This window comes from Caretta caretta, chromosome 12, assembly GCF_965140235.1.
Source record: "Caretta caretta isolate rCarCar2 chromosome 12, rCarCar1.hap1, whole genome shotgun sequence".
Taxonomy (NCBI): domain Eukaryota; kingdom Metazoa; phylum Chordata; order Testudines; family Cheloniidae; genus Caretta; species Caretta caretta.
Genome location: NC_134217.1, coordinates 41,362,402 through 41,384,576, shown reverse-complemented (window position 1 = coordinate 41,384,576; position 22,175 = coordinate 41,362,402). Strand labels below are relative to the sequence as shown.

The 22,175-nt window shown below is 58.8% G+C and overlaps 3 protein-coding genes across 6 annotated transcripts; 2 read left to right on the top strand and 1 right to left on the bottom strand.

Moving 5' to 3' along the window:
* Nucleotides 1–2,820: 2,820 nt before the first annotated feature.
* On the bottom strand, nt 2,821–15,645 carry UTP4 (UTP4 small subunit processome component). Of its 3 annotated transcripts, none has more exons than XM_048870654.2 (17): nt 15,571–15,645; nt 14,914–15,079; nt 13,790–13,981; nt 12,739–12,823; nt 11,978–12,067; nt 11,351–11,562; nt 10,815–10,986; nt 10,621–10,712; nt 10,029–10,125; nt 9,041–9,105; nt 7,974–8,096; nt 7,505–7,664; nt 6,922–7,028; nt 5,935–6,030; nt 5,141–5,326; nt 4,279–4,389; nt 2,821–3,026 (listed from the first exon to the last, which is right to left on the bottom strand). In XM_048870654.2, the coding sequence occupies exons 2-17, from the start codon at nt 15,070–15,072 to the stop codon at nt 2,910–2,912; spliced, it is 2,064 nt and encodes a 687-aa protein (XP_048726611.1). In that variant the 5' UTR covers nt 15,073–15,079; nt 15,571–15,645; the 3' UTR covers nt 2,821–2,909. The 3 variants fall into 3 exon arrangements, with proteins under 3 accessions (XP_048726611.1, XP_074974591.1, XP_048726612.1); XM_075118490.1 differs by lacking the exon at nt 15,571–15,645 and adding an exon at nt 15,534–15,548; XM_048870655.2 differs by lacking the exons at nt 2,821–3,026; nt 15,571–15,645 and adding an exon at nt 3,042–3,467 and having other exon boundaries at nt 14,914–15,125.
* CHTF8 (chromosome transmission fidelity factor 8) lies at nt 15,636–19,808 on the top strand. Of its 2 annotated transcripts, XM_048870681.2 has the most exons (5): nt 15,662–15,760; nt 17,069–17,170; nt 19,006–19,042; nt 19,295–19,412; nt 19,584–19,808. In XM_048870681.2, exons 3-5 carry the CDS (start codon nt 19,020–19,022, stop codon nt 19,806–19,808), a joined length of 366 nt encoding a protein of 121 aa, XP_048726638.1. In that variant the 5' UTR covers nt 15,662–15,760; nt 17,069–17,170; nt 19,006–19,019. The 2 variants fall into 2 exon arrangements, with proteins under 2 accessions (XP_048726639.1, XP_048726638.1); XM_048870682.1 differs by lacking the exon at nt 17,069–17,170 and having other exon boundaries at nt 15,636–15,760.
* DERPC (DERPC proline and glycine rich nuclear protein) lies at nt 19,805–22,080 on the top strand. The gene has a single exon (XM_048870658.2). It carries the CDS (start codon nt 19,805–19,807, stop codon nt 21,587–21,589), a length of 1,785 nt encoding a protein of 594 aa, XP_048726615.2. The 3' UTR covers nt 21,590–22,080.
* Nucleotides 22,081–22,175: the final 95 nt, after the last annotated feature.

The following is a 22,175-nucleotide window of genomic DNA, read 5'->3' as shown; positions in this document are numbered from 1 at the left end:
TAATTTACCTGCTGAATGAGTTCTGATGGAGAACTCTTGCCTCCTCCTCTGGACAGATGATGCTGTAACTCAGTCCAAGGGTTGGCCTTTGGTACACCGATGCCAACAGGGCTGCACGATAATCGCAAGTGCTAAAAGGCCAGATGGACTGTTAAAAGGTGACATGCCACACTGAGTTCCAGCAGGAGGGGAATTAAAGTAGCCACAACAAGAGCCTCTGAAAAAGGAGATGAATGGAAATGCCAGCCCAGCGGAGTGGGGATGGCAGCAGTCACATAAATGCAGTCTGGCTAAGTATTATTCCCTTGGGGGAGAAGGGGGCAGTCATGGAGCCCTAAAGATGATGTCCTCTTTGTAACCAGGCTTGGGCTCTGTCTCCCTTCACGGATCAGCAGGGAAACTCAAGCTTACGGTGATCAAGGTTTTGCAAGCCTGAGCATATCTCTATTCATCACATTTTGTGAATTAACCTCCTTTCCTTCTGACACCTACCAAGCTGTAACAAGCTGACAGCCCAGAGGGAGCCACCCACGCAGTCCTTTACTCTGCCTCTCACAAGCCTGTTGCTTTGGCCAGAAAATCCAAGTTCAGTTTTGCAGCATCTTAGAATCATGGAAGCGCAGGGCTAGAAGGGGACCTTGAGTGGTCATCTAGTCTAGCCCTCTGCGTCAAGACAGGGCCAAGCACATCTCGGGAGAGAACAACTCAATCTCTCCTCTCCTCTCTTTCATTAGCAGTATCCTAAAAACTAAGGGAACAGTGCCCCCTGCAGGCACCGTGTTAGAGCAGAGCAAACCAGGGTGCTGTTTGATGATATACAAAGGCTGAGTGGGCATCTTCCTGCTTGTTTCTACACCACAGAGTTCAAAATATCACCCTTAAAGGCTAGGAAAATGCAGAACAGCAGTTCTCAGACTGGTCAGCAAAGTGCTGGCTGCTCCCATGGGGCTGGCTCTCCAGCCCAGCTGTTAAATCATATTAAGAGACAACCAACATCCCTTAACACTTCCCTGATACTTCTCTTCCATGTAAACATCAGCTGGAGTTGGCACAGGAAGGTTATGGGATGGGAAGTGGGGCTAAATGGTGGCAAATGGGGGGGTGGAAATGGTGGCAAATGGGGGGGGTGGGGGCGTGGTAAATGGAAGGGAGGCATTCACAGCACAATTTAAGGCACAACCCACACTACGAAAAGAGCCTGAGAACTTTTGGGGTAGAACAGGGGTGTCCAGCATGGGGTTCAAGTGGCTCATAATCACTTACTGAGCAAGATACACATCAGATTAGTGTCCAGGTTCTGGGACAAGATGGAAGTCTGTCTATGCTCCTGGGACAGAAGCTACTGGCAGACTGTCCTTTTTAAATGTAGTTAGTAACATTTCAGGCCAGATCTGCCTCATGCAATGCCCACTGTGGAGAGGACTGGGTCATTTACCACCAGCCAAGGTGCACCTGGCCATGCTGAACTATGTAGGTGCTGGGGCATGCAGAGGAAGGGAGAGGTAAAGCGGGCTTGGAAGAGGAGGTGGGGTGAGAGGCCTGGAGGGGACAAGGAGCTGCCTGCAGCTGCCTTTGCGGTGGGACATGTGAGTGCAGGCAGCAGCAGACAGGTAGCTACAGCATGTACACAACAGCAACAAGTCACTACCTGTATGTGCAGCCCTAACATCTACTCTGGGCCCCCCTCACAGGCCGGGAACGGTTAGCCCAGAGCCACTTAGACAAGCCAGCAGCAGCCAGTCAGCATTCTTGAGTTACGATTTAACTCCCTGCAGCTCCATCTAGGCCCAGATTTGTACCCTTGCCCATAAATAAGCTGCCAACTGGGCTACGTGCACGTGCAAGTTCCACATTCTAAGATGGGTCCCTGCCCAGGTACGCCGCAGTGACTTTCATCACGGCACTCGCAGTGAACTGGACACAGACCAAACCCAAATCAAGCGCCTGCATTCCACAGAAGAGCCACAGTAACATGCACATTTCAACCCACGCCCCAGGTGCAGGCACCTACTGAAAACAGGTCGCCAGCTAAAAGAACTCCGGCCTGGTCTGCTTCCAATCCCACGAATCTCCTCCCGCCAGAGCTCCCTACAAAGGGAGAACTGAGTGTGAAATTTGGTTGGATGCAGGGTTTTTGGCATCAGCCGAAGTGGCTATATTTGTTGGTATGAATTTGGGCAAGAACTGACTACATCTGGCAGAAGCCACCGCAGCTTCCCTACCCCGCCCTGCATAGCAAGCGGCCCAGCAGCAAGACACAGGAGTGGATGGGAAGGTCCAACACGTGCTGAGGTGTCACCAGAATGGATTCTAGCATCTAATTTAGGCTGGAGGTCTTTTGGGACAGGGATCGCATTACCCCCTACATCTGCACAGAGCCTAGCTCAACAGGCTTCCAGTCCCAAGAGTGACCAGTGGGTGCTGCTGTCCCCATTAAACAGCAGTAATAGATGGTGAGAAGAGTTCCTTTCCAGTCTCAGTTCTGGGATCAGACTGAGACCCACCAGTGCCCACGAACCAGCCCTGCTGCTGGTTGTCAGTGCCGCAGGAAGAGTGCCACCACCTAGAGCAACACAGCCAATGCCGACCGCGAGCCCGTGGTCTGCGATTACCAAAAAGGGGGAGAGATTGCTGTAACCCTCCAGGAAGTGGGGCCTGGGATCAGGTCCAGCCTCTGCTGGATGGGATGGGGATGAGAGAAGCCCCAGGGGCCCATGCCTCCAGCACACATCCCTTCTTTGGAACCTGACCTTAGAGCCATCTCGGTTGCTAGGAAAGCAGGGAGCCCATCTGGTCAGAGGAGATTCGACAGCACAGCCCTACAGAACAGCTGGGATTTATTATTACGAGTGTCCTTAGGGAAGCAACAGTACGAAGAGTCTCCATGGGCAGAGCACCCAGCTTCACTCTTAGGTGCCAAACTTCTTCTGTTGGACGGGTGGGGGCAGCTGTGTCTTGATGTCCATCAGGGGCCGCTCCACCACCACCAGGGAGCCCTCCTCCAGCAGGTCCACAAACAACAGGGGCTGCAGGGCAGGAAGAGGGAGACAAGACTAAAGCTCTTCTGGGAACAGCATAAGCAGCTCTGACGAATGCATCCCGGAGCCTCTGCAGTAACATGGATCAACTCTCCAGCAGCCCTACCAGTTCCTAGCCACAGGGTTCAGGAACAGGAGCAGCGCGCTCCTCTGCAGCCGTCGGCCTAAGAGCCTCTGAAACCCTGCAGTTCCCTACACCAGTCAGCCCCATAACCTCAAATCAAGTCCTCTCAACCTACTGTTGTGTAAGGTCAAAGGGATGGGCACATATTGCTCCGTAGTGACCAGCCTCCAGCAAGGCAGCTCTGGCTTGGCTCAAGAGGTCTGTGCGATGAGCAGGCAGAAGGGATGCTGCTTCATAGAAATGCACCCCCAGCAGCTGGTAAGCGAGCCCGGGAGATCACAGAGGTCTGTACTGCTGGGGAGGAGCTGAAAGAAGAGGAATACCACTCCCATACCCCTCCCAAGCATGAGAGATTTCAGGCCACAAACACCTGGGCACAAGAGCAGTCTCAGGCCCTCTCAGCAGGAGGCACCCAGGCAGGCAGAAGAATTGGTCTGGATCAGCTGCAGCTGGGAGGAGGGGCTGCTCAGAGTTAAGCCACAACCTTGTCAGAACATCTAACAGAAGCAGCTCCAACACAGTACCAGACCCTGGGGAAGTTGAGCATCTGCCACAACTGCCCAAGACCCTGCAGGAGGGAGGGAGAGTTACACACGACTCCCATGGCTGGCAGTGGGGGCGCTATCCCATCAGCATCACGGCCCCTGTGAGAACTGACTGACCCTGGGGGAGTTCAGGAACTAGACAGCCCCAGTCCTCCTCCAACAACAGATCTCACACCTCCCTCCACTGACTGACAGGGAACAGGTGTATCCAGCCTGCTCCAACCTCCATATGTCAGCCAGCTGCAGTAGCCGTGACATCTACCCCAAAACCCATGGGCATCAAGTTCAGCTTTCTGGCACCACCCTGCTGTTTCCTGAGCCATCCAGCTAGCAGGGCACCCAGGGGCTGATCTTGCTAGCCTGGAATCGCAGCTCTGGCATTAGTCCCCCAGGGGCGTAAACATCCCACTAGGGAAGAGGTGCAGCGCAGTGCCTCCCAGCACACATGCATGAGCTTCAGCACAAGGAAAAGCTCTCCTGGCTCCCGTATCAGGGTGCAGGGATGAGCTGTGGGCCCAGCAGGCAGCCGTCCATCCCTCGCCACAGGTGGCCCTCACATTCGCACACTCACCTGGTACTTTTTGCAGATCTTGAAGGCATGAGCATAGCCCCGCCTGGCCTTCTCCGAGAGTTGCTTCAAGGTAGTCTGATTCATCAGGGGGGTAGCATCGTCGGGGAGAGGCTGGGGAGAAAGCCCACACTGTGTGTCTCAGCCTTCCAGGGATTCCACAGAGCCCCCCATCCCTTCGTTTGGTCCATTCCTCCCAGTGCTCCCACCCAACAAAGGATCCTCTCGGGGGGGGGGGGGGGGGGGGCGTTGCTTTGGGGGGACAGGCCGAGCACACAGACACAGCCATTCTATCAAGATCAAAGCCCCTCGGGGAGCCGTTCATTGGCACAGGCTATGCTAAAGGGAGGCCGCTAATGGGGAGCGCTCCCCATCCTGCGCACGACAGGACAAGCCCCTGTATTGTGCAGGTGCACGCTCAGCGCACCACCCCTCCCACACCAACCGGCACGCTCATCTGGGCGTGACATCCCACGCGACAGCCCCGTGCCTGCCAGGGCACAGCCGGCCACCCCAAGGCCGAGCACCATCCGCAGCTACAAGAGCTGCTTCAGAAGGTATCGGGAAAGCACACGTGGGGACGCACGCCACGCACGCCCCTGCACCCCACCCTGCCGCACTCCCCTTCCCAGACAGCCAGGATGCCCCAGCCGCCACGACAGGCTTGGCCATTGCTAACAAAGCAGCTTGTGCGAGTCACAAGAGCTGTCGTGCAGCTGTACACCCACAGGGATGCCCATCGCCTTGCGCTCCAGGGATCAGACATCCAGTGGGGCAAGGCCCTAACTGGCAGAACTGCTTTCCCTGCTCTCTCCGCCTTGTACTACAAGCTGCTTCCCAGAAGTGACCCAGGGCCAGCGCTCACCAGTGACTTGTCGAGGACGCAGAACATGTGTGTATCATGGAGGAGGATGTGCGCTGGTTGCTTGGGGTTAAAGGCGATATGGGTGATGGGCGTGTCCCGCTCCAGCCAACCCTTATGCAGCCCATGCTGCTGCACCTTCCTGCTCCACGTGGTGTATTCTCTGTCGGGGATGCTGAACTCAAACACCTGCAGAGCACAAGGGCAGGGCAGGGAGAAGCAGGATTACAGCCACAGAGACAGACGGACATACCCCTGGCCAAGGCTCTCCTCCGCCCTGCCCCTGAGCCCAGATGAGCAGTCAGCACCAACCTCAGTGTAAAATTACAGGAACCGCCGGCTGCTCCACCTCCCCACAGCCCGGGCTGACCTGACCCAGCATCCCCTGCAGGACTGAGGTGACTGGTGCCCTGTCCCGGCTAGTCCAGCCCCAAACCGCTCTGCTGGCAGTGAGAAGGATGGTGCCCACAGTGGGAAGAGTTCCCTGTCACAGGGTTGACATCAGACATTGCCAACTTCACATCCGGGCTGCGGCTGGTAAATACCAACGTCCCAAAACCGGGACTCCAGCGACTGCCACGGCAACCCACAAACCAGTGTAATGGGTGCATTCATTCCTGACAGCCTGGACGCATGGGATGAACTCTGATGGCAGGCATGGCGCCCACCTTCCTGACCCCAGGGCCATGGGGGGATGGAGTCCGTATTACCCAAGCACGGGCAGTTAACAGGAAGCAAAGCAGCAGGCGAGAGTGGGAAGCCTGTGCAGGAGACGAGACCCAGCGGAAAGCTCCTACCTGCTGGTCCGAGTGGGTGATGACGAGGTTATTGGTCACGGGGTGAATGGCCAGGGCAGTCACGGCGCAGTTGTACGCGGGCACTGTGCAGTGGGGCTGAGAAGAGAAAACAGGGTGAGATACGGAAATCAGCGGGACTGAAAGGCCTGGCTCGCTGTGTCTGATCAGTCCGAGCTGCAATGCACACAGGATTGCAGCAGAGACTCCCAGGATTCGGCCCTCTAGAAGGGAGCAATGCAGCTAGAGCAGTGGTTTTCAAACAATGGAAGGCACTGGGTCATGGCAGCTCTGGTCAGCACCGCCGACCGGGCCGTTAAAAGTCCTGTGAGCGGTGCTGCCCAGCTAAGGCAGGCTAGTTCCTAACTGTTCTGACACCGCACTGCGCCCCGGAAGCGGCCAGCAGCACAGGTGCGGCTCCTATGCGGGGCAGGCACAGGACTCTGTGCACTGCCCCCGTCCCGAGCACCGGCCAATGGGAGCTGGGGGGGTGGGGTGTGCCTGCAAGAGAGCGCTGCACAGAGCCGTTTGTGCACCTCTGCCTAGGAGCTGGACCTACTGCTGGCCACTTCCAGGGCACAGCGCGGTCCATGGTGCCAGGACGGCCGGGAAGCCTGCCTTAGCACCCCTGCTGCACCGCTGACAGGGAGCCGCCGGAGGTAAGCATGCACCCCACGACCCCCCCCCGTCAAATCTGGAGCCCCCTCCTGCACCCCAAACCCCTCATCCCCAGCCCCACCCCAGAGCCTGCACCCCAAACCCGTCATCCCCAGCTCTGTTGCAACACAGACTTCAACAATTTTCTGCAACTGGGTTGCCATTAAAAAATTTTGAAAACCACTGAGCTAAAGCGCCCCAAAGGAGCCCATGCACCAAGCCGGCCGGTCTCCCGGCGACGGCTGACCCCCGTAGGCTATGAACCACATTCAGGTTCACCCTCCCACCACAGGAGGCACCCATCCCACAGCTCTCTGCGGCTGCTGCCCTCACCTTGAACTGTCTGAGGCTGTAGATGTTGATTTCCCAGTCGCCACTAGCAGCAGCCAGCCAGTCCCCGTCCGCGCTCGCTGCCAGCAGGTACACAGCCTCGGCGCTCCCTGCAGGAGAGTCAGAGCCGCCGCACTGCTCAGCACTGTTTCCTCTCTAGCGCCCATGGAGGTGCAGGGCACTTGAAGGCACCCCAAATCCAACCCCCGTCCAAAGCCATAGGGGATCGCTGTCCCCCACCAGGCTCTTCTGCAGAGGTCACATCAGGGCCCCAGGCTGCACTGGGGGCAGATTGGGGGGCAAACCCGGCAGAGTCCGAGGGAGTGTGGACGAAACACGCTCCATTTCAGGGGCAAGGGGCTCCAGGGCACTCTGGGCATCTCAAATGGGGGGCAGGAGTTCACAGGCTCCCTTGGGGGGAAAAGTGCCCCCCACCAGCAGAGCCCCAGGGAAGGCAGTGGGGCTGGAATGGCTCTGCCCAGGGCTAGCCTACCCTACTGCCGCAGACACAGGTTTGGGAAGAGCTGGGGATCCTTTGAAATTTGCTCCAGCCTGCAGCCACCCAGGAGCTGCAGGGAGCGCCTACCTGAGTTTGGGCGGAGGGTCTGCAGGTGCCCGCAGCTCCCTGGCTCCAGGAGCTTGAGGACATGAACGGCACCCTGATCAGAGGCCACGAACAGACTGGTGGAGTCGGCAGAGCACAGGAGCTGGTGGGCGGAGCTCAGCAGCTTGGGCACCTTGGAGACCTTGGAGAGGGCAGGAGAGCAGAGTCAGCGCTCACCTCCTAGATGCAGATGGCAAGGTCACGCCCACTGCTCAGGGCTCCCTGGCCCTCCAGCTCGCTACAAGGGGGCACTGGACTGAGGTCCTTCCCTTCCCTTCCCATCGCTGTCTCCCCTCCCCCACTCCATCACACACCTCGCAACCCCACAGAACCCACGCTAATGCCGCCCCATCACTGGGACATCAGCAACGGTCAGTCAGGGCAGAACGGATCAGAAAGGAACAAGCCCCCACACCCAGGCTTAGCCCTCGACAGCAGGGCCTATACTCACCCTCTTGAGGCTGACGCTGCCATTCTCCCAGTGCACTCTGTGCAGATGAAGCCTGGAGGCCGTGGAATACGCGATCCAGCTGCCGCACAGCGAGATGCAGCTGCAGCAGATGTGCTCGGGGCCCTGGGAACCACACAGAGTGCCGAGGCTGGGTTGGCCAGACCAGCAGGCCACCCTCTGTTTTATCCCTCATTTTACCTGCACCCCCCCGCGCAGATGGACACCCTCATTTAACAGTTGAGAACGGCTGCCAGCAGAACTGCACTGCGGAGGTCAGAGGGACTCTCCCCACGGGAAGGAGTCCCATAGCAGCCATGCTTTCCCGCACACATCCTGGGGAGCGTGGGGTGCGTCTGCCTTTCACTGTGGGTCTGTCACATGCTGGGTCCCTCTGGGACCAGGACTCACAGTAACCAGACAAATCAGCTGTAGCTCATCCCAGCAAGAGGGAGTAGGCAGGGCCGTCCAGGGAGCGAGAGCTGCCAGTGGGATGGCAGGGGCCTGCCTTCCCCATCACACGGGTCTCTCCTTGCTGTCAGAGCCGGATGCGCTGTGCAGAGCGTTCCAGCCCCCAACCTGCCCCCTGTGGCTGAGCCATGGGCACAGCAGGAAGCTCATTTCCGCACCTCAGTGCGGACAGCCCCCAGCGAGCCTGCGGCAGCCGGGAAAGCCCCCTCTGTGCCCTCTAGCTCCCGTACCCAGTGGGGCTTGACAGCAGACATGGCCATGAGGGAGCGCAGTGCAGCGGGAGCCAGCGGGGCTCCGAGAGAACAGGCCGGTAGCACAAGGCTCCTGCCTCACAGCATCCGCCAGCGCCTTGGAAGTGCCCTGGGCCAGGGAGACCACAGGGCGGGCAAGGCTCACTCAGGGGCCAAGCCACACTCTTATTCTCTCCAACGCTCCTGTAACTCTCACGCTACCCCGGGCGCCCCTGCACACAGGGATCTGGCCAGGCAGGCAGAGCACATGTGAAAACTTATAGCTGGGGACAGCGGGGGCCTAGGCCAGGCCCAGCCACCAGGGCAATGGGGAGGTGGCACTCCTCTGGAGAGGCTGCTCAGCCTTACCTTGCTCTTCAGCTGCAGCAAGTGCTCCGGGGCACGGGAAACTGGCAGGATGTCGCCATCCTTCCCTGGGAGAATAATCAAGAGCACTTAGTGCAGACAATGTTCCAGGAGCTCGGGTGACCCCTGACCCCCCCCACGGCACAGACGGGGAGAGACTTGCTGATGATCCATCCTGGCCTGAACCCAGCACTCCCAGCTCCTCCCACAAGATCCGTAGCAGGAGCGGGGAGCTTTGACAAGAGAGGTGTCCACCCCATGGCTCAGCTCTCCCACACTAAACTCCACTGAATCATTCCCAGCACTTGTGCCAACCCCCGTGACACAAGCTAGCACGCCAGGGATTCGGTGTGTCGAGTGACATTGAGTACAGTGGTTTTACATGGGCAGCACATGATTGCTGCTTGGCCATGTGCAAGCAAGAGAGGGGAGTGGCACCAGCCTCCCCGCCTGTGCCCCGAGTGGGGAATCCTTCCGAGTGTCACTTGTCAGGATGCTACCCAGGCCCCTGCACGTGGCTGAAACAGCTGATTCACAGGCAAGAGGTTACGCTGGAGCCAACCCATTCAGGCCCCTCCCAGGCTCTGGGAGTCCCAGCGGGGCCAAGGCAGGGGCTCTTTGACCCTCCAATCACAAAACTACATCTCAACTTCCTAGACCAGGAGCATTCTCTTTTTGGAACCCTTTTCAGGCTGGACTCATCTGCTGAAGACTGACACACTCGAGACACAGACAGCGGTGGACACTTCCTGCGGGCCATGCTGGCATGGCACAGCCATCGTTGCCCTCTCTGCTAAGGCTGCCAAGAGGGGGCCGGTTAGATACCTCAGGGGTGGAGGGGGTTGGTGGCATGGACACTCATCCCTTAGGAATTGCACTGGACTCGTTTCATGGATTTGCTAGAAATTCCCTTTTGGGCACTTCACTCTGCCAGATCCCAAGGACAGATTCGGTTTTCAATCAGCACTTGGGAGCCCTCATGTGGTCTTACCTGCAGAATTGGTGGCTCCGAGTCTCCAGAGCTCCAGGTGTTGGGGGAACTGGAAGAGGAGGAGCCCGGCCTTCTTAGCGCACGAGACGAGGCGTCGCTGCAACCAACCAACAGTCAGACGGTTATGAGGCCCCTGGGTAACAGGGCAGGGCGAGGGAAGCCAGGCCGGAGGCCGGACGGTTAGAGAGACCAGCATGCACAGCTCCTATTTGTGGGTGCAGAACCCCCTGCAGCGATGGGCACCCAGATGCCACAGGATCAGTGCATGGCATGTGGGAAGCCGGCCAGACTGTCACTCAGCACATTCTGATGCCCATTCTCCCCAGCATCTCAGCAAGAGGCACGGGCCGCCCCCAGCGATGGGACTCCCCAGCCAGCACACACACGGTGACCCTACTGGAACCAGAAAGGGTGAAAAAGGACCAGGCTTCCTCTCCAACAGGGAAGGGCCCGGCATGGAGCAATCCCAAGAGCATGAGTGACACAGGCCCGCATTTCTGGGGACCCCAAAGCAAACGAGAGTCGGTGGCTCCAGCAAGGGGACCTGGTGAGCGGGGCTACCGAGGCAGAGCTCACAAGGCGTGGCACTTACGTGGGGGAAGGTGAATTTCCGGAGGGCAGCATCATAGCCCTTTCCATGCATCTTCTCCATGAGCGGGCGGATCACCAGCTGGGCATCCAGGCCTGAAAGAGGAGGAGACACCCAGGTGGCTAAACTGTGCTGAGCCAAGCCCAGGAGAGATCAGAGCCCCCCTTCTAGGCTGGTGCAGCTTCCTCGGCCCGTACCTCCAGAGATGAGTGCTGTCGCGCTATGTGCCACGGCCCGCACATCATGGGTGTGATGCTGGAAAGGCTTCGTCCGCACCCACTTGCTCTCAGCACTGCCCCACTTCACTGGCAGCAGCTGGAACTGGTACACTGCCCCCTCCGAGGTGCCCACCACGATGCTGTCTTCCTCCTGGGGAAGAAAGCCATCACTCGCCGTGCCCACAGCGAAGGGTGGGGATGTGAACCCCCATCCCACTAGGTACTGGACAGAGCCCAACAGCTCCTTCCATGCTGGCCCAAGAGGGTGGGAGATGGGTGAGCTCCCAGCCGCCATCACCCAGGGCGACATCCACCCCAGCAGCCTGCAGTGCCCTTTAACAAGGTGGGGATGGCTCCTGGCCAAGCCGCTCTGGGTCAGCCAGTGTCACAGAGGATGCTGCAGATAAAGGGTGAGATCCCAGATTACTAGCGTCCCTGCGCAGAGCCCACATAGTCACCACCCCTCTGCCCAGCCCACGCACAGGGCCACCCAGGAGCCGCCAGGCCCCTCCTACCTCTGACACAGCGAGACACAGAACAGCCGAGCTGCTGACCGGGTGGGTCTCCAGGAGTGTTCCTTTCTCTGAGTCCCAGAACTGCACTTTCCCCACCGAATCGGAGCTGACGATGGTGCCGTTGGACAGGAACGCCACACTCCACACCACGCACTCGCAGCTGTAAAGCCCCCGCAGGCGCCGGTCCACCAGGATCCGCTGGATGGCATGGCCTGTGAAACAGACAACCCCGGATAGCAGAGGTGAGGGGGGATGGGGGGCTTACAGCTCAGGGTGGGGGCAGGGTGCGTGAGCTGGGCCCCTCGCTAACATGACAGATATGCCAGGCCCTGAGCCTCTCTCCTCCATGGCTCAGAAGCCCCATTCAGCTGCATCAGAAATGCCCGGTATGTGGACCAGCAACCCCACCTGGCCTGGAGTCCACAGGGCACAGCTGGCTCCATCTGCTGCTGTTGGACTCTGCTGGGGGAAGGGAGTCAGCAGCAAGGCCGCAGGAGTTGGAGAGTGAGCACATGGCCCACATGGACAGCAGGTGCTCATGGGACAGCCCACCAGCACATCCAGCACTCAGGGGCACCTGGACGCTAACACTCCCCACTTATACCTCTGCTGGACGCTCCTAGTCACCTGATTTGACGTCAAAGACTCGGAGAAGGTCAATGGAGCCAACAGCAATGCGGGTCCCGGAGGGATGCCAGGAGAGGGACATGACACGCCCTAGAGAATTACACAGCAGGGAAGAAGACCTCACATGAGCCAACCCAGACCAATGCCCCTCACCCCCAACCTTCACTGCAAGCCTGCGCTCAGCGATTGCCTTGCAGTCTCATGACTCGGAGTGCCACACAAATAGAAGGCACTGTGCCTTCCCAATGGGGGTGAGTGTACAGGGCTGAGACAACCTATGCTAGAAGACAGTTCAGAAGCAGGGCCAGCTAGATCCAAGGGAGGCTGGCATGTTTCTCTCAGAGAGGTGCGCACCAGCCTCCCCTTCACCACACCCACATCCTGGACTCCTGAGTGACCACACTGTCCCTTCTAACTGCCCTCTGCTCACAAGGCCCCATCCATGGCCACCTGACTGGGGAAAGAGGGCAGGCTGCGACTCCTGCTGCTCAGTGTGGGGTTTCTGGAGGGCTCCCCTGGTGGCAGTGGGTCCCACCTGGAGCAGATTCAACTCATCTAAGGTGCTTCTTTGGAATGCAGAAACGCAAGTCCCACAGCTGACCCAGGGCGGGCGGGGCAGGCTTCAGAGACAGCTGTGGAGGACCAGGCTTGGGGCATTTAAAGGAAGCAGGAAGTAGATTCTGTAGCCTCCCTTCCACCACTCCCCCCAACCAAAGCTCTCCCCATCAGCCTCTGCCCTGCCCTGTCCCCGTCAAATCTACCTTTCTGCCGGTCCAGGCTCCTCTCAAACTGGATTTTATCAGGCAAGACTTGGAAAAGCTTCACTGACCCATCCTCACAGCCAACCTATGGAGGGCAGGCAAGCGAGGAGACAACACGAGAGAGAGAGAGATAATTAACGCCCTTATTTGGCTCATGTGCCATCTGTCTGCTGCCAAGGGCAGGCAGTGACAGGCTCCCCAGTTGCCTGAACATGGAAGCTCAGATGCAAATTCAGTTCCAGCTCCCAGCACAATAAAGTGCTTGGCACAGCGACCCAGTAAGGCCAGGACTGCTCCGTACTGCCAGCCCAGCCTGCCCCACTGTCTGGTGAAGAGTATTGCTTAGCACACCAAACTCCTTTACCTCCATCTCCACAAGGGGAAGAGCTAGGTCTTTACCACAGCTCTGCTCCCTGCTTGTCAGAGGTTTACGTTCAGCCCCTTCTGCGTTCTGGAAGAGCCTGGGGCTGGGCAGCCCGAACTCTGCACTGAAGTAGTTCTGAGAGCAAACTGCCCTTGGGCCTCCTGGGCACATCTCACCACAACTCAACTATGATGCCCCCCCACCACTGATGCACTGCTCACAGCCCATCAGCTACCAGCAGTGGGGGGGGGGAAGGGAGCCCCACAATCCCTACCCCACACTGGGGTCTGTGGTAGTGGGAAGGGGCTCTGCACACCCACCCACGACAGGGGGAAGAAGATTCTGCAGTCCCCGCTCCATCACTCCCCCCACCAACGTGTATGATTCTCCCCCTCCCCTAATCTCAGTACTGTCTGCGGCTCGCACCAAGCAGTCCCTTTGCCTGGCACAGACCCAGTCCACCACGCCTCATGCTGCTGGACAGGAGCGTAGCCACCGAAGACAATCCGAGTACGCACATGGGTTTCAGAACACCAGGGAGCTGGCTAGTTGGGAGCAGCAGCAACGGAGGTAGACCTCATCCACTCCATAGGCCAGCAGCCCCAGAAGTGACATCCTGGCCCAGTGGCAGAGCCAAGCTACAGAGCTGGCAGGCTTCCCTGGGAGTTTTCAGCCAGAGGTACTCACTGCCAGCTCAGTGCCACTGGGATCAGCCGCCATGCTCCAGATGGGGCCTCCAAAGCCATCCAGGGAGTACTTGACTCGCAGCTTCTCTAAATCATACTCGCTGATGTCTCCACCCAGGCCTGCTCCGAAGAGCCGATCTCCGGCTGCCCAGCACAGCGCCTCTGTGGATCTCGTCTCATGGCCTGGGATACCCTGAAAAGATGCACAGATGAATCACACCATCCTGCTTCCCCTAGAGCCCACCCGGGCTCAGACAGCCCAGGTCTGAGCACCATATAAGGAAAAAGTCTCATTTTGTGTCCCCCACCCTCTGCTCCTATAGATTTCCCCTACCTCAATCCCCAATGGGAGGGCCAGGGCTGAGAACGCCCCCAGTCAGTGCCCCTCCACTGTTCCCTATACACTAGCTAGTGGAGGTTAGCCACTCCCAGGCAGTCAGTACAGCTGCACCCTTCTCTACAGCGCTGTCTGCTGGGACAGCCCCAAGCTCCTCCCTCGCCCCTAACGCATGGCAAGATGAGCAAAGCCACTGTGCCCTGGGCCAGCACGTATCGTTGAATCAGCTGCAGCACAGCACCCTGAGCAGCTCCCAGGCCCTCCCTTGGGCACGTATCTGACTTCTCCATTACCCCAAGGGTTTTGGGGGGTCAGGAATGATCCATTCCCATCCCTCTATGAAGTCTCAGCCAATGCAGGGGGGTGCTTGGTTAGCTGAGGAGACCCGTGTTCCATAGCGAGCGAGATGCTGAAGCACAACCAAGCCAGTGACACTAACCGCTGCTCAGCACTGTGCTACACACTTGGCAATGGTGACAGCTGCCTGCTCAGGGTGCACCCGGAGCCCAGGCTTCGTCTAGGGGCCAAGCAGGTGAAATCAAAGCAAGCACTGAAATCCTAGAGCTGCTGGGGGCCGGCATCCTGCTTTGGGGAGGTGTGGGGGGGCTGCAGCCCTAGGACCCTCTCCCAGACCCATGCACGCACCAGTGGGCGCTCAGGCCCCCGATTCTCTCCCCAAAGTACCGGGCTGGAGTCGGGCCGGGATGACAGCTCTGGGTTGGGGCTGCCCCATACTTTCCAGCAGCAGCTGCCCATGGATTTACCGGAGGCTCCGGGTGGCCCGTTACCTTTTCCTGGAAGTAGTTCGCAGCGAAGTTGTAGACCTCGAGGGCGCCGTTCGTGCGGGCCAGGGCGAGGCGGGCGGAGCGGGTGCTGTGGGCCACGCAGCGGATCCCCGCGGGCACGTAGGCGAAGAACCGCACCCGGTGCACCTGGAACTCCCCCATCCCGCCCCTGCGAAGAGGTGGGCAGGGGGTCAGGGCAGGTCCCAGCTCCGGCTCCTCCTCCCCTTGTGACCCCCCCGTCGGTCCCCTCGCCCCGTCCTGACCCACCCCTGGTCTGCCCCCACCCGCTGGTCCCCGCCCCGTCCTGACCTGCCCCCCGTCCTGCCCCGGCCCGCCCCCCCGCTGGTCCCCCCCGTCCTGCCCCGGCCCCCGGTCTGCCCCCCCGCTGGTTCCCCCCCGTCCTGACCTGCCCCCCGTCCTGCCCCCCCGCTGGTCCCCCCCGTCCTGCCCCGGCCCCCGGTCTGCCCCCCCGCTGGTCCCCCCCCGGCCCCCGTCCTGCCCCCCCGCTGGTCCCCCCCCGGCCCCGACCCGGCCCCCGTCCTGCCCCCCCGCTGGTCCCCCCCCGGCCCCGACCCGGCCCCCGGTCTGCCCCCCCGCCGGTCCCCTCCCGGCCCGGCTCTCGCCCCGCGCGGGAAGGAGCGGGTTCTCCCGGCCCCTCACCCGCGGCTCCGGCTCCGGCGCGCCCCGCCTCCTCCAGCTCCTCCCCACGTGCGCGCCCCGGAACCGGAAGCGACGGGAAGCGTCCGGCCGGGCGGAAGTGCGCAGCGGCGGGAGGTTCGGTTGTTGCCGGGAGACCAGGCAGCCCCTGCTCCCTCGCCAGGGCCTGCTGCGTCGACGGCCCCTCCTGCAGGTCGGGACGAGGGACCCTGGGCGAGGGGCGGGGGTACAGGGGTGATGGAGGGCGCGGGTACTGAACGGGTGGGGGAGGGGCTGGGGGAGGGGCTCTGGGGAAGGATGAGGTGGGGGGAGGGGCTCTAGGGAGATGGGGGAGAGGGGCTAGTGAAGGGGCTCTGGGGAAGGGCTGGGGGAGGGGCTCTGGGGAAATGGTGGGGGAGGGGCTCTGGGGAAGGATGAGGTGGGGGGAGGGGCCCTAGGGAGATGGGGGAGAGGGGCTGGGGGAGGGGCTCTGGGGAAGGGCTGGGGGAGGGGCTCTGGGGAAGGATGAGGTGGGGGAGGGGCTCTAGGGAGATGGGGGAGAGGGGCTAGTGAAGGGGCTCTGGGGAAGGGCTGGGGGAGGGGCTCTGGGGAAATGGTGGGGGAGGGGCTCTGGGGAAGGATAGGCGGGAAGGATGAGGTGGGGGGAGGGGCTCTGGGGAAGGATGAGGTGGGGGGAGGGGCTCTAGGGAGATGGGGAGGGAGGGGCTAGTGAAGGGGCTCTGGGGAAGGGCTGGGGGAGGGGCTCTGGGGAAATGGTGGGGGAGGGGCTCTGGGGAAGGATGAGGTGGGGGGAGGGGCCCTAGGGAGATGGGGGAGAGGGGCTGGGGGAGGGGCTCTGGGGAAGGGCTGGGGGAGGGGTTATGGGGAAATGGTGGGGGAGGGGCGAGTGAAGCGGCTCTGGGGAAGGATAGGCGGGAAGGATGAGGTGGGGAGAGGGGCCCTAGGGAGATGGGGGGAAGGGGCTCTAGGAAAGGGCTGGGGAGGGGCTCTGGGGAAGGATGAGATGGAGAGAGGGGCTCTGAGGAAAGATGGGGGAGGGTGGTGGGGGAAGGGCTAGGGGAGCTGGGGCAGGGGGCTGAGCAACACTGCAGGAAGGAGAGCAGAGGCATGAGGGTACAGCTGGGTAGAACCTCACCGGGGTGTGGCATGAAGAGAATTTCTGCGCAGCCTATGGCCACCATTCCCAGACGGAGGTCTAAAGCTCTCCCTTATCCTGTGTCACACTGAGCCTGTGTACGCCTCAGGACAGCAGCCTGTAGCGCACCCAGCACACTGCTTGGACCCAATAACAATACTGATTGAGTTTTATGGGGCACATCCATTTTTTGTACGGTCCCCACAGGAAGTATCATTTCCCCACACAACCTTAGTTTCATTGCAGAGACAGTTGGCTCCTGATTAGAATGCCTGTACTGGAGCATTAAATAGGAGGCGGGTCATGAGAGGGTTTGGGAGTCTGATATTTCATGAGCAATTGCAAACAGGGAGTGTTTCTATGCAGGAGTTTCACGTCTGGCTGTAGCAAATGCCAACAAGAGGCAGAGGAAAGGAGGATTATTAGTAACGGAACTCCCTTTCTTGGGAATAAGGATATTCTGTGAAAGTAAGTTACATTTTAGAAAGTGAAGATTTCCACTAATTGAGTCAAACAGCTATGTGTTCCACCAAAGAGGTGGCTGTGTTGCAGTGGCCTGTGTTGTGATTCCACTGTGTAAAAATTAAAATTTGTAATGCAGGCTGGAATGATTCAGGATGGAAAGTACTATAAGATCTGTTTAATTTTTTAATAATCATTTTAAAATAGCCCCTTTCTACACAACTCTGATGCAAGCACACCTGGAATGTTCCATTCAATTTTGGACACCAAATTGTCAAAAAGATATTAACAAATTACAAGTAATTAAGTGGCTGGAGGGATTAATTTCTGAGGAAAGAATGTAAGAACTAACTTCGCTATGTGACAATAAAGGTGAGGGACATAAATCTTCACATAACTAAACAGTGTAAACACCAAGGAGGGATAGAAATTGCATAGGAAAGTAAAGCGGATGTACATAGGAGGAATAGGATGAAATTAAGCAAGGGGGAATTTAGGTTGAATGTAAGGAAAGAGCTAGTGACAGTGAGATGTATATGGCTGTGAAAGACTCTCAAGGAAGGGGCAGAAACCTCATCATTTGGGAAACTTTAAATTAGGTCAGACAAAGCACGAGAAAACGTCCTGCCTGGAGTAGCTCTGCTACGGCCCTTGGGAGATGGACTCAGTTGGAGCAAAAGGAGCTTTTCCAGTTTTAATTTGCAAGAGTCTTTTATTGTTATGAGTTAACCTAATAAATAAATCTTCAAGAAACGATGAATTAGCCTCTGTAGAGATTAATACTTGGAAGTCTGAGATATTAGTGCAAATTTCTTTCCCCTGCAAACTCCCATGGACCTAGCTTTCACTGCTGAATAGTCTGGGGGAGTTCACATCACACACTTCAGGCTGCCTGAATTAGTAAATTATAGATAATAAGATAATGTTTAATTCTAGCTTTACAGGGGAATTTTCACAGTCTGGGCTGGTTGGCAGTGGGACCTGGGCTGGTTGAGCTCTGCTTCTGGGGTGTTGGGATCCAGGGCCCACCCATACTAACGATAATGAAGTAAAAGACAGGCATCAAACTATTTACAGCCAAGGGAACTACACAATCTTGCTGATCCAGAAGGTACTTAAAGATTGCCTCTTCTAAGCACTTTGCTGACGTGACATCAACCATCCAAGCAAACTGGCTTTGAGACAGTGTGGTGTTGTGTAATTGAGAGGGCTGCTGGAGCCACGCGTTAGTCACTAGTCTGCCCTTGTGTTCAAATCCCGTCTGTTGTTGCCAATGAAAATGATCTTGTGTTCCAAGATCATTTTCATTGGCAACAACAGACGGGATTTGCCATCTGGTAGTCCAGCCTCTTCAGCTGTTTGTCGCAATCAAACAAACATATTGTAGCTTGGAGTGTAACCTCAAGGATCAGGTATGTGCCAGCCCCCTGCTAATGTTGCAGTCAGGTCATTAGGCCATGTTCTTGATGACTCTCCCTGCTCCTGGGAGGCTCCCTCTGGCTGTTTTGGGGAGCACAACAATAACACATCACCCATTGTAGCTGTAAAGGAACATTGTCTGAGTTTGCCAATAGGTGGCAGTAAAATACAAACTAATCGCTGCTCAACCCATCAGGGCACCAAGGGAGCCTCTGTGTCAAAGGGTCTCTTGGGGACTGTTCCATAAGTGGTTCAAACAGTGAGACTTGGCGGTGAGGAGAGAGTGGGCTCCTCCCCTCCCCAGGTACAGCTGGGTGGTCACTTCTCATCTAGTGAGACACTAGTGGCCTAGGAGGTTCAGACCAGGTGCCTGGTCCCTCAGTCCCATTTGCTGATGAATCTGTGTCTCCTTCGCTTTGCAGAGGAGAAGCGGAGCATGGTGCAGATTGTGATTTCCAGGTGAGTTTGGCATGACTCCTTCCTGTGCTAGTGTGAGGAGTTGTCAGTTTCTTGTGTCTCACTGGGGTCTGAACACGCTTCAGCAAGGCGCTAGGTCAGTGTCTAAACCCAGGTATTGCGCAGCAACCAGAGAGCTAGTGGACCTAGCTTGCAGGCTTGCCACATTTTTCTGTAGTGGAGCCTCTGTCTGGACATCCTCCTCCTGGCCCTTTGACCCTTAGGACATTGTAACCCCCAGCCCTTTGCTTTCAGTGATGGGGCTGATGGCCTGGCAGAGTGGGTGCTGATGGAGCTGCAGGGAGAGATTGAGGCTCGCTACAGCACCGGACTGGCTGGAAACCTCCTGGGAGACCTGCATTACACCAGAGAGGTGAGGGAGCTTTCCTTACAGGCTTGGGAGAGCAGCTGCAGGGAGTCCTCTGCCAAGTCAACTCCCACAAAGGCTGCACCTGGTTCTGATGTCCATCTTCTCGTGGAAGGGGTAAGGAGCCAGGTCCCTGCAGGGTTCTCACCCTGTGCCTGTTATCTCTTCTTTCCCAAGGGGGTCCCTGTGCTCATCGTGGGCCATCACATTCTTTATGGGAAGGTAGTGCGCCTGGAGAAGCCCTTCGCCGTCCTCACCAAACGTGGTGGCAGCGAGCACGGCTGTGACCACGGCCCCACGGGGGCAGCTGCCCACTATCTGGTGACCGCTCTGATCAAGACCAAGCTCCTCTTCAAAACCCGCCCCAAGCCCATCATTACCAGCGTGCCCAAAAAAGTATGAAAGAGCCCCGGCCCCATACCAGAGAGCGTCCTGCCCCCTGGACACGAGCCCATCTTCTGTCCCGAGGGCAGGGGGCTGGGCCCATGGGGGCAAACTCAGCTCCCTTCCCTAGAGCATCCGGACTCCTGGGCATAAGTCCAGCTCCCATCCCCAGAGGGGTTGGACTCCAAAACATGAGCCAGGCTCTCCTCCCAAGGCCTGGTGGCCTCTTGGGTACAACTCCGGCTCCCATGCCAGGTGGGGCCATGACCTTGGGCCAGAACTGTGCTCCTGGTGTAAGGGGGACCAGACCTCAAGACACAAGTCAAGTTCCCTTCCCCAGGGCAGGTGGCCTCTTGAGCATTAGCCCGACTCCCATCCCAAGGGGCATGGGAGCCCTGGGCCTGAACCCAACTATCCTCCCAAGGGCAGGTGGCCTCCTGAGCACTAGCCCAGCTCCCACCTTGCTGGGAACTGGTGCCATGGGCCCAAGCCCAGCTACCCTACCAAGGGCAGGTGGCCTTCTGGGCCCAAGCCCAGTTCACACCCCAAGGGCAGGTGGCCTCCTGGGCACTAGCCCAACTTCCACCCCCAGGGGCATGGGTGCAATGGGCCAGAATCCAGCTACTCTTCCAAGAGCAGGTGGGCTCCTGGGCTCCAGCCCAGCTCCCATCCCTAAAGCAGGTGGCCTCCTAGGCACTAGTCCGGCTTCCATCCAAAGGGGCACTGGAGCCCTGGGCCCCAGAGCAGGTCCTGTCCCGATGGCGCCCGGCGCCCTGGGCCCCAGAGCAGGTCCTGTCCCGATGGCGCCCGGCGCCCTGGGCCCCAGAGCAGGTCCTGTCCCGATGGCGCCCGGCGCCCTGGGCCCCAGAGCAGGTCCTGTCCCGATGGCGCCCGGCGCCCTGGGCCCCAGAGCAGGTCCTGTCCCGATGGCGCCCGGCGCCCTGGGCCCCAGAGCAGGTCCCATTCCTACAGCAGGTGGCCTCCTGGGCCCTAGCCCAGCTCTTGGCCCAATGGTGACCAGAGCCCTGGGCCCTAGCCCAGGTCCCATCACAAGGGCAGGTGGCCTCCTTGGTACTAGTCCAGCTCCCATCCCACTGGGCACTGGAGCCCTGGGCCCGAATCCAGCTCCCATCCCAGTGGAAACGGGAGGTCTGGGCCGAAGTCCAGCTCCCATCGTGAGGGCAGGTGGCCTCCTAGGCCCGAGCCCAGCTCCCATGCTGAGGGGGACTGGAGCCCTGGGCCCGAGCCCGGCTCCCATGCTGAGGTCAGCTGGCCTCTTCGCCACTCGACCAGCTGACACCCTACCTATGAATCCATTCTCCTTTCCAAGGGAGGGAGGCCCCTCAAGTGCAACCCCAGCTACCATCACAGGAGTTGGCTTACCCTTGACCATGAACCTGGCTTCCAGCCCAAGGGCTGGTTGCCTCCTAGGCATGAACCCAGCTCCAGTTCCAAGAACAACTAGCTCCCTGGGCATGAACACAGCTCGCATCACACGGGGGCCTGCCATGCTGGACACTAGACCTACTGGTCCCCTAGGTCGGTCTCCCTTCCCCAGGACAGCTGGTCCCCAAAGTGTAAACCTGACTCCCTTCCCCAGGGTGGGTGAGCCCCAGAGCATGAACCCAGTCCCCTTCTCCAAAGCAGCTGGCTCCCAGGGGCCAAACTCAACTCCCTGCCCCAGGCCAGCTGGACCCCTAGGGCCAAACCCAGTTCCCTGCCCTAGGCCAGCTATCCTCTTTCCTAATGGGATATTGCCATCTCCCATTAACAACACAGCCAGGCTGCGGTGGTGCTGATTCTCTCCTGCCCCGGGGTCTGTGAGAGATGATCAAGAGTGCAGACATACTCCTGACATCTGCCTTGCCAACAAGCTGGGACCTAGCACAGTCTCAGCTTTTCCCAGAGCCTTGCTCGGTTCTGGACTCCAGGGGGCCATAGGCCAGCAGCCCCTCGTCCTCCTAGACGTGGTGGAGCACTGTGTGTTTGTGACCTACTCCTCAGGGAATGCAGATCTCAGGCCCAGCAACTCCAGCACTGGCCCCTTGCCTGCACAGCGGGGAGTCCAGAAGCCCGCACCTCCTCTGTCTGGCAGTAGTGCTCAGAACTGGATCAGTGAGCCAGAGTAGCCCGTTCTGAAGCAGCCCCTTGGCGTAACCCCAGCCACGCAGCTGCTGGTGGACACAGCAGGTGGCATCACCTTTCTTGCTCAGCCAGAAGCCAACTGACTTTTCGTTCTGGTTTTGTGTTCCTTCTTGCTGCCCCTTGAATAAAAGTGACAGGAGGGTCAGTAGGCCTGCACTGTCTGTGTTATCCCAGTGCCACGGGGTGGGGAGAGGAACAGCAACCCTGCCGCAGCCAGGAGGGACAGGGCCACTCCAGACA

Excerpts from the sequence above, each read along its gene's own strand:
- UTP4 (XM_048870654.2), bottom strand. The coding sequence starts at position 15,072 with ATGGGGGAGTTCCAGGTGCACCGGGTGCGGTTCTTCGCCTACGTGCCC. Across the intron at positions 7,029-7,504 it reads GACCCTCCGCCCAAACTCAG|GGAGCGCCGAGGCTGTGTAC; the intron begins GTAGGCGCTCCC and ends ACTCTCCTGCAG. Across the intron at positions 3,027-4,278 it reads AGATCTGCAAAAAGTACCAG|CCCCTGTTGTTTGTGGACCT; the intron begins GTGAGTGTGCGA and ends CCTGCCCTGCAG.
- CHTF8 (XM_048870682.1), top strand. The coding sequence starts at position 19,020 with ATGGTGCAGATTGTGATTTCCAG. Across the intron at positions 19,043-19,294 it reads GTGCAGATTGTGATTTCCAG|TGATGGGGCTGATGGCCTGG; the intron begins GTGAGTTTGGCA and ends CTTTGCTTTCAG. Across the intron at positions 19,413-19,583 it reads ACCTGCATTACACCAGAGAG|GGGGTCCCTGTGCTCATCGT; the intron begins GTGAGGGAGCTT and ends TTCTTTCCCAAG.
- DERPC (XM_048870658.2), top strand. The coding sequence starts at position 19,805 with ATGAAAGAGCCCCGGCCCCATACCAGAGAGCGTCCTGCCCCCTGGACA.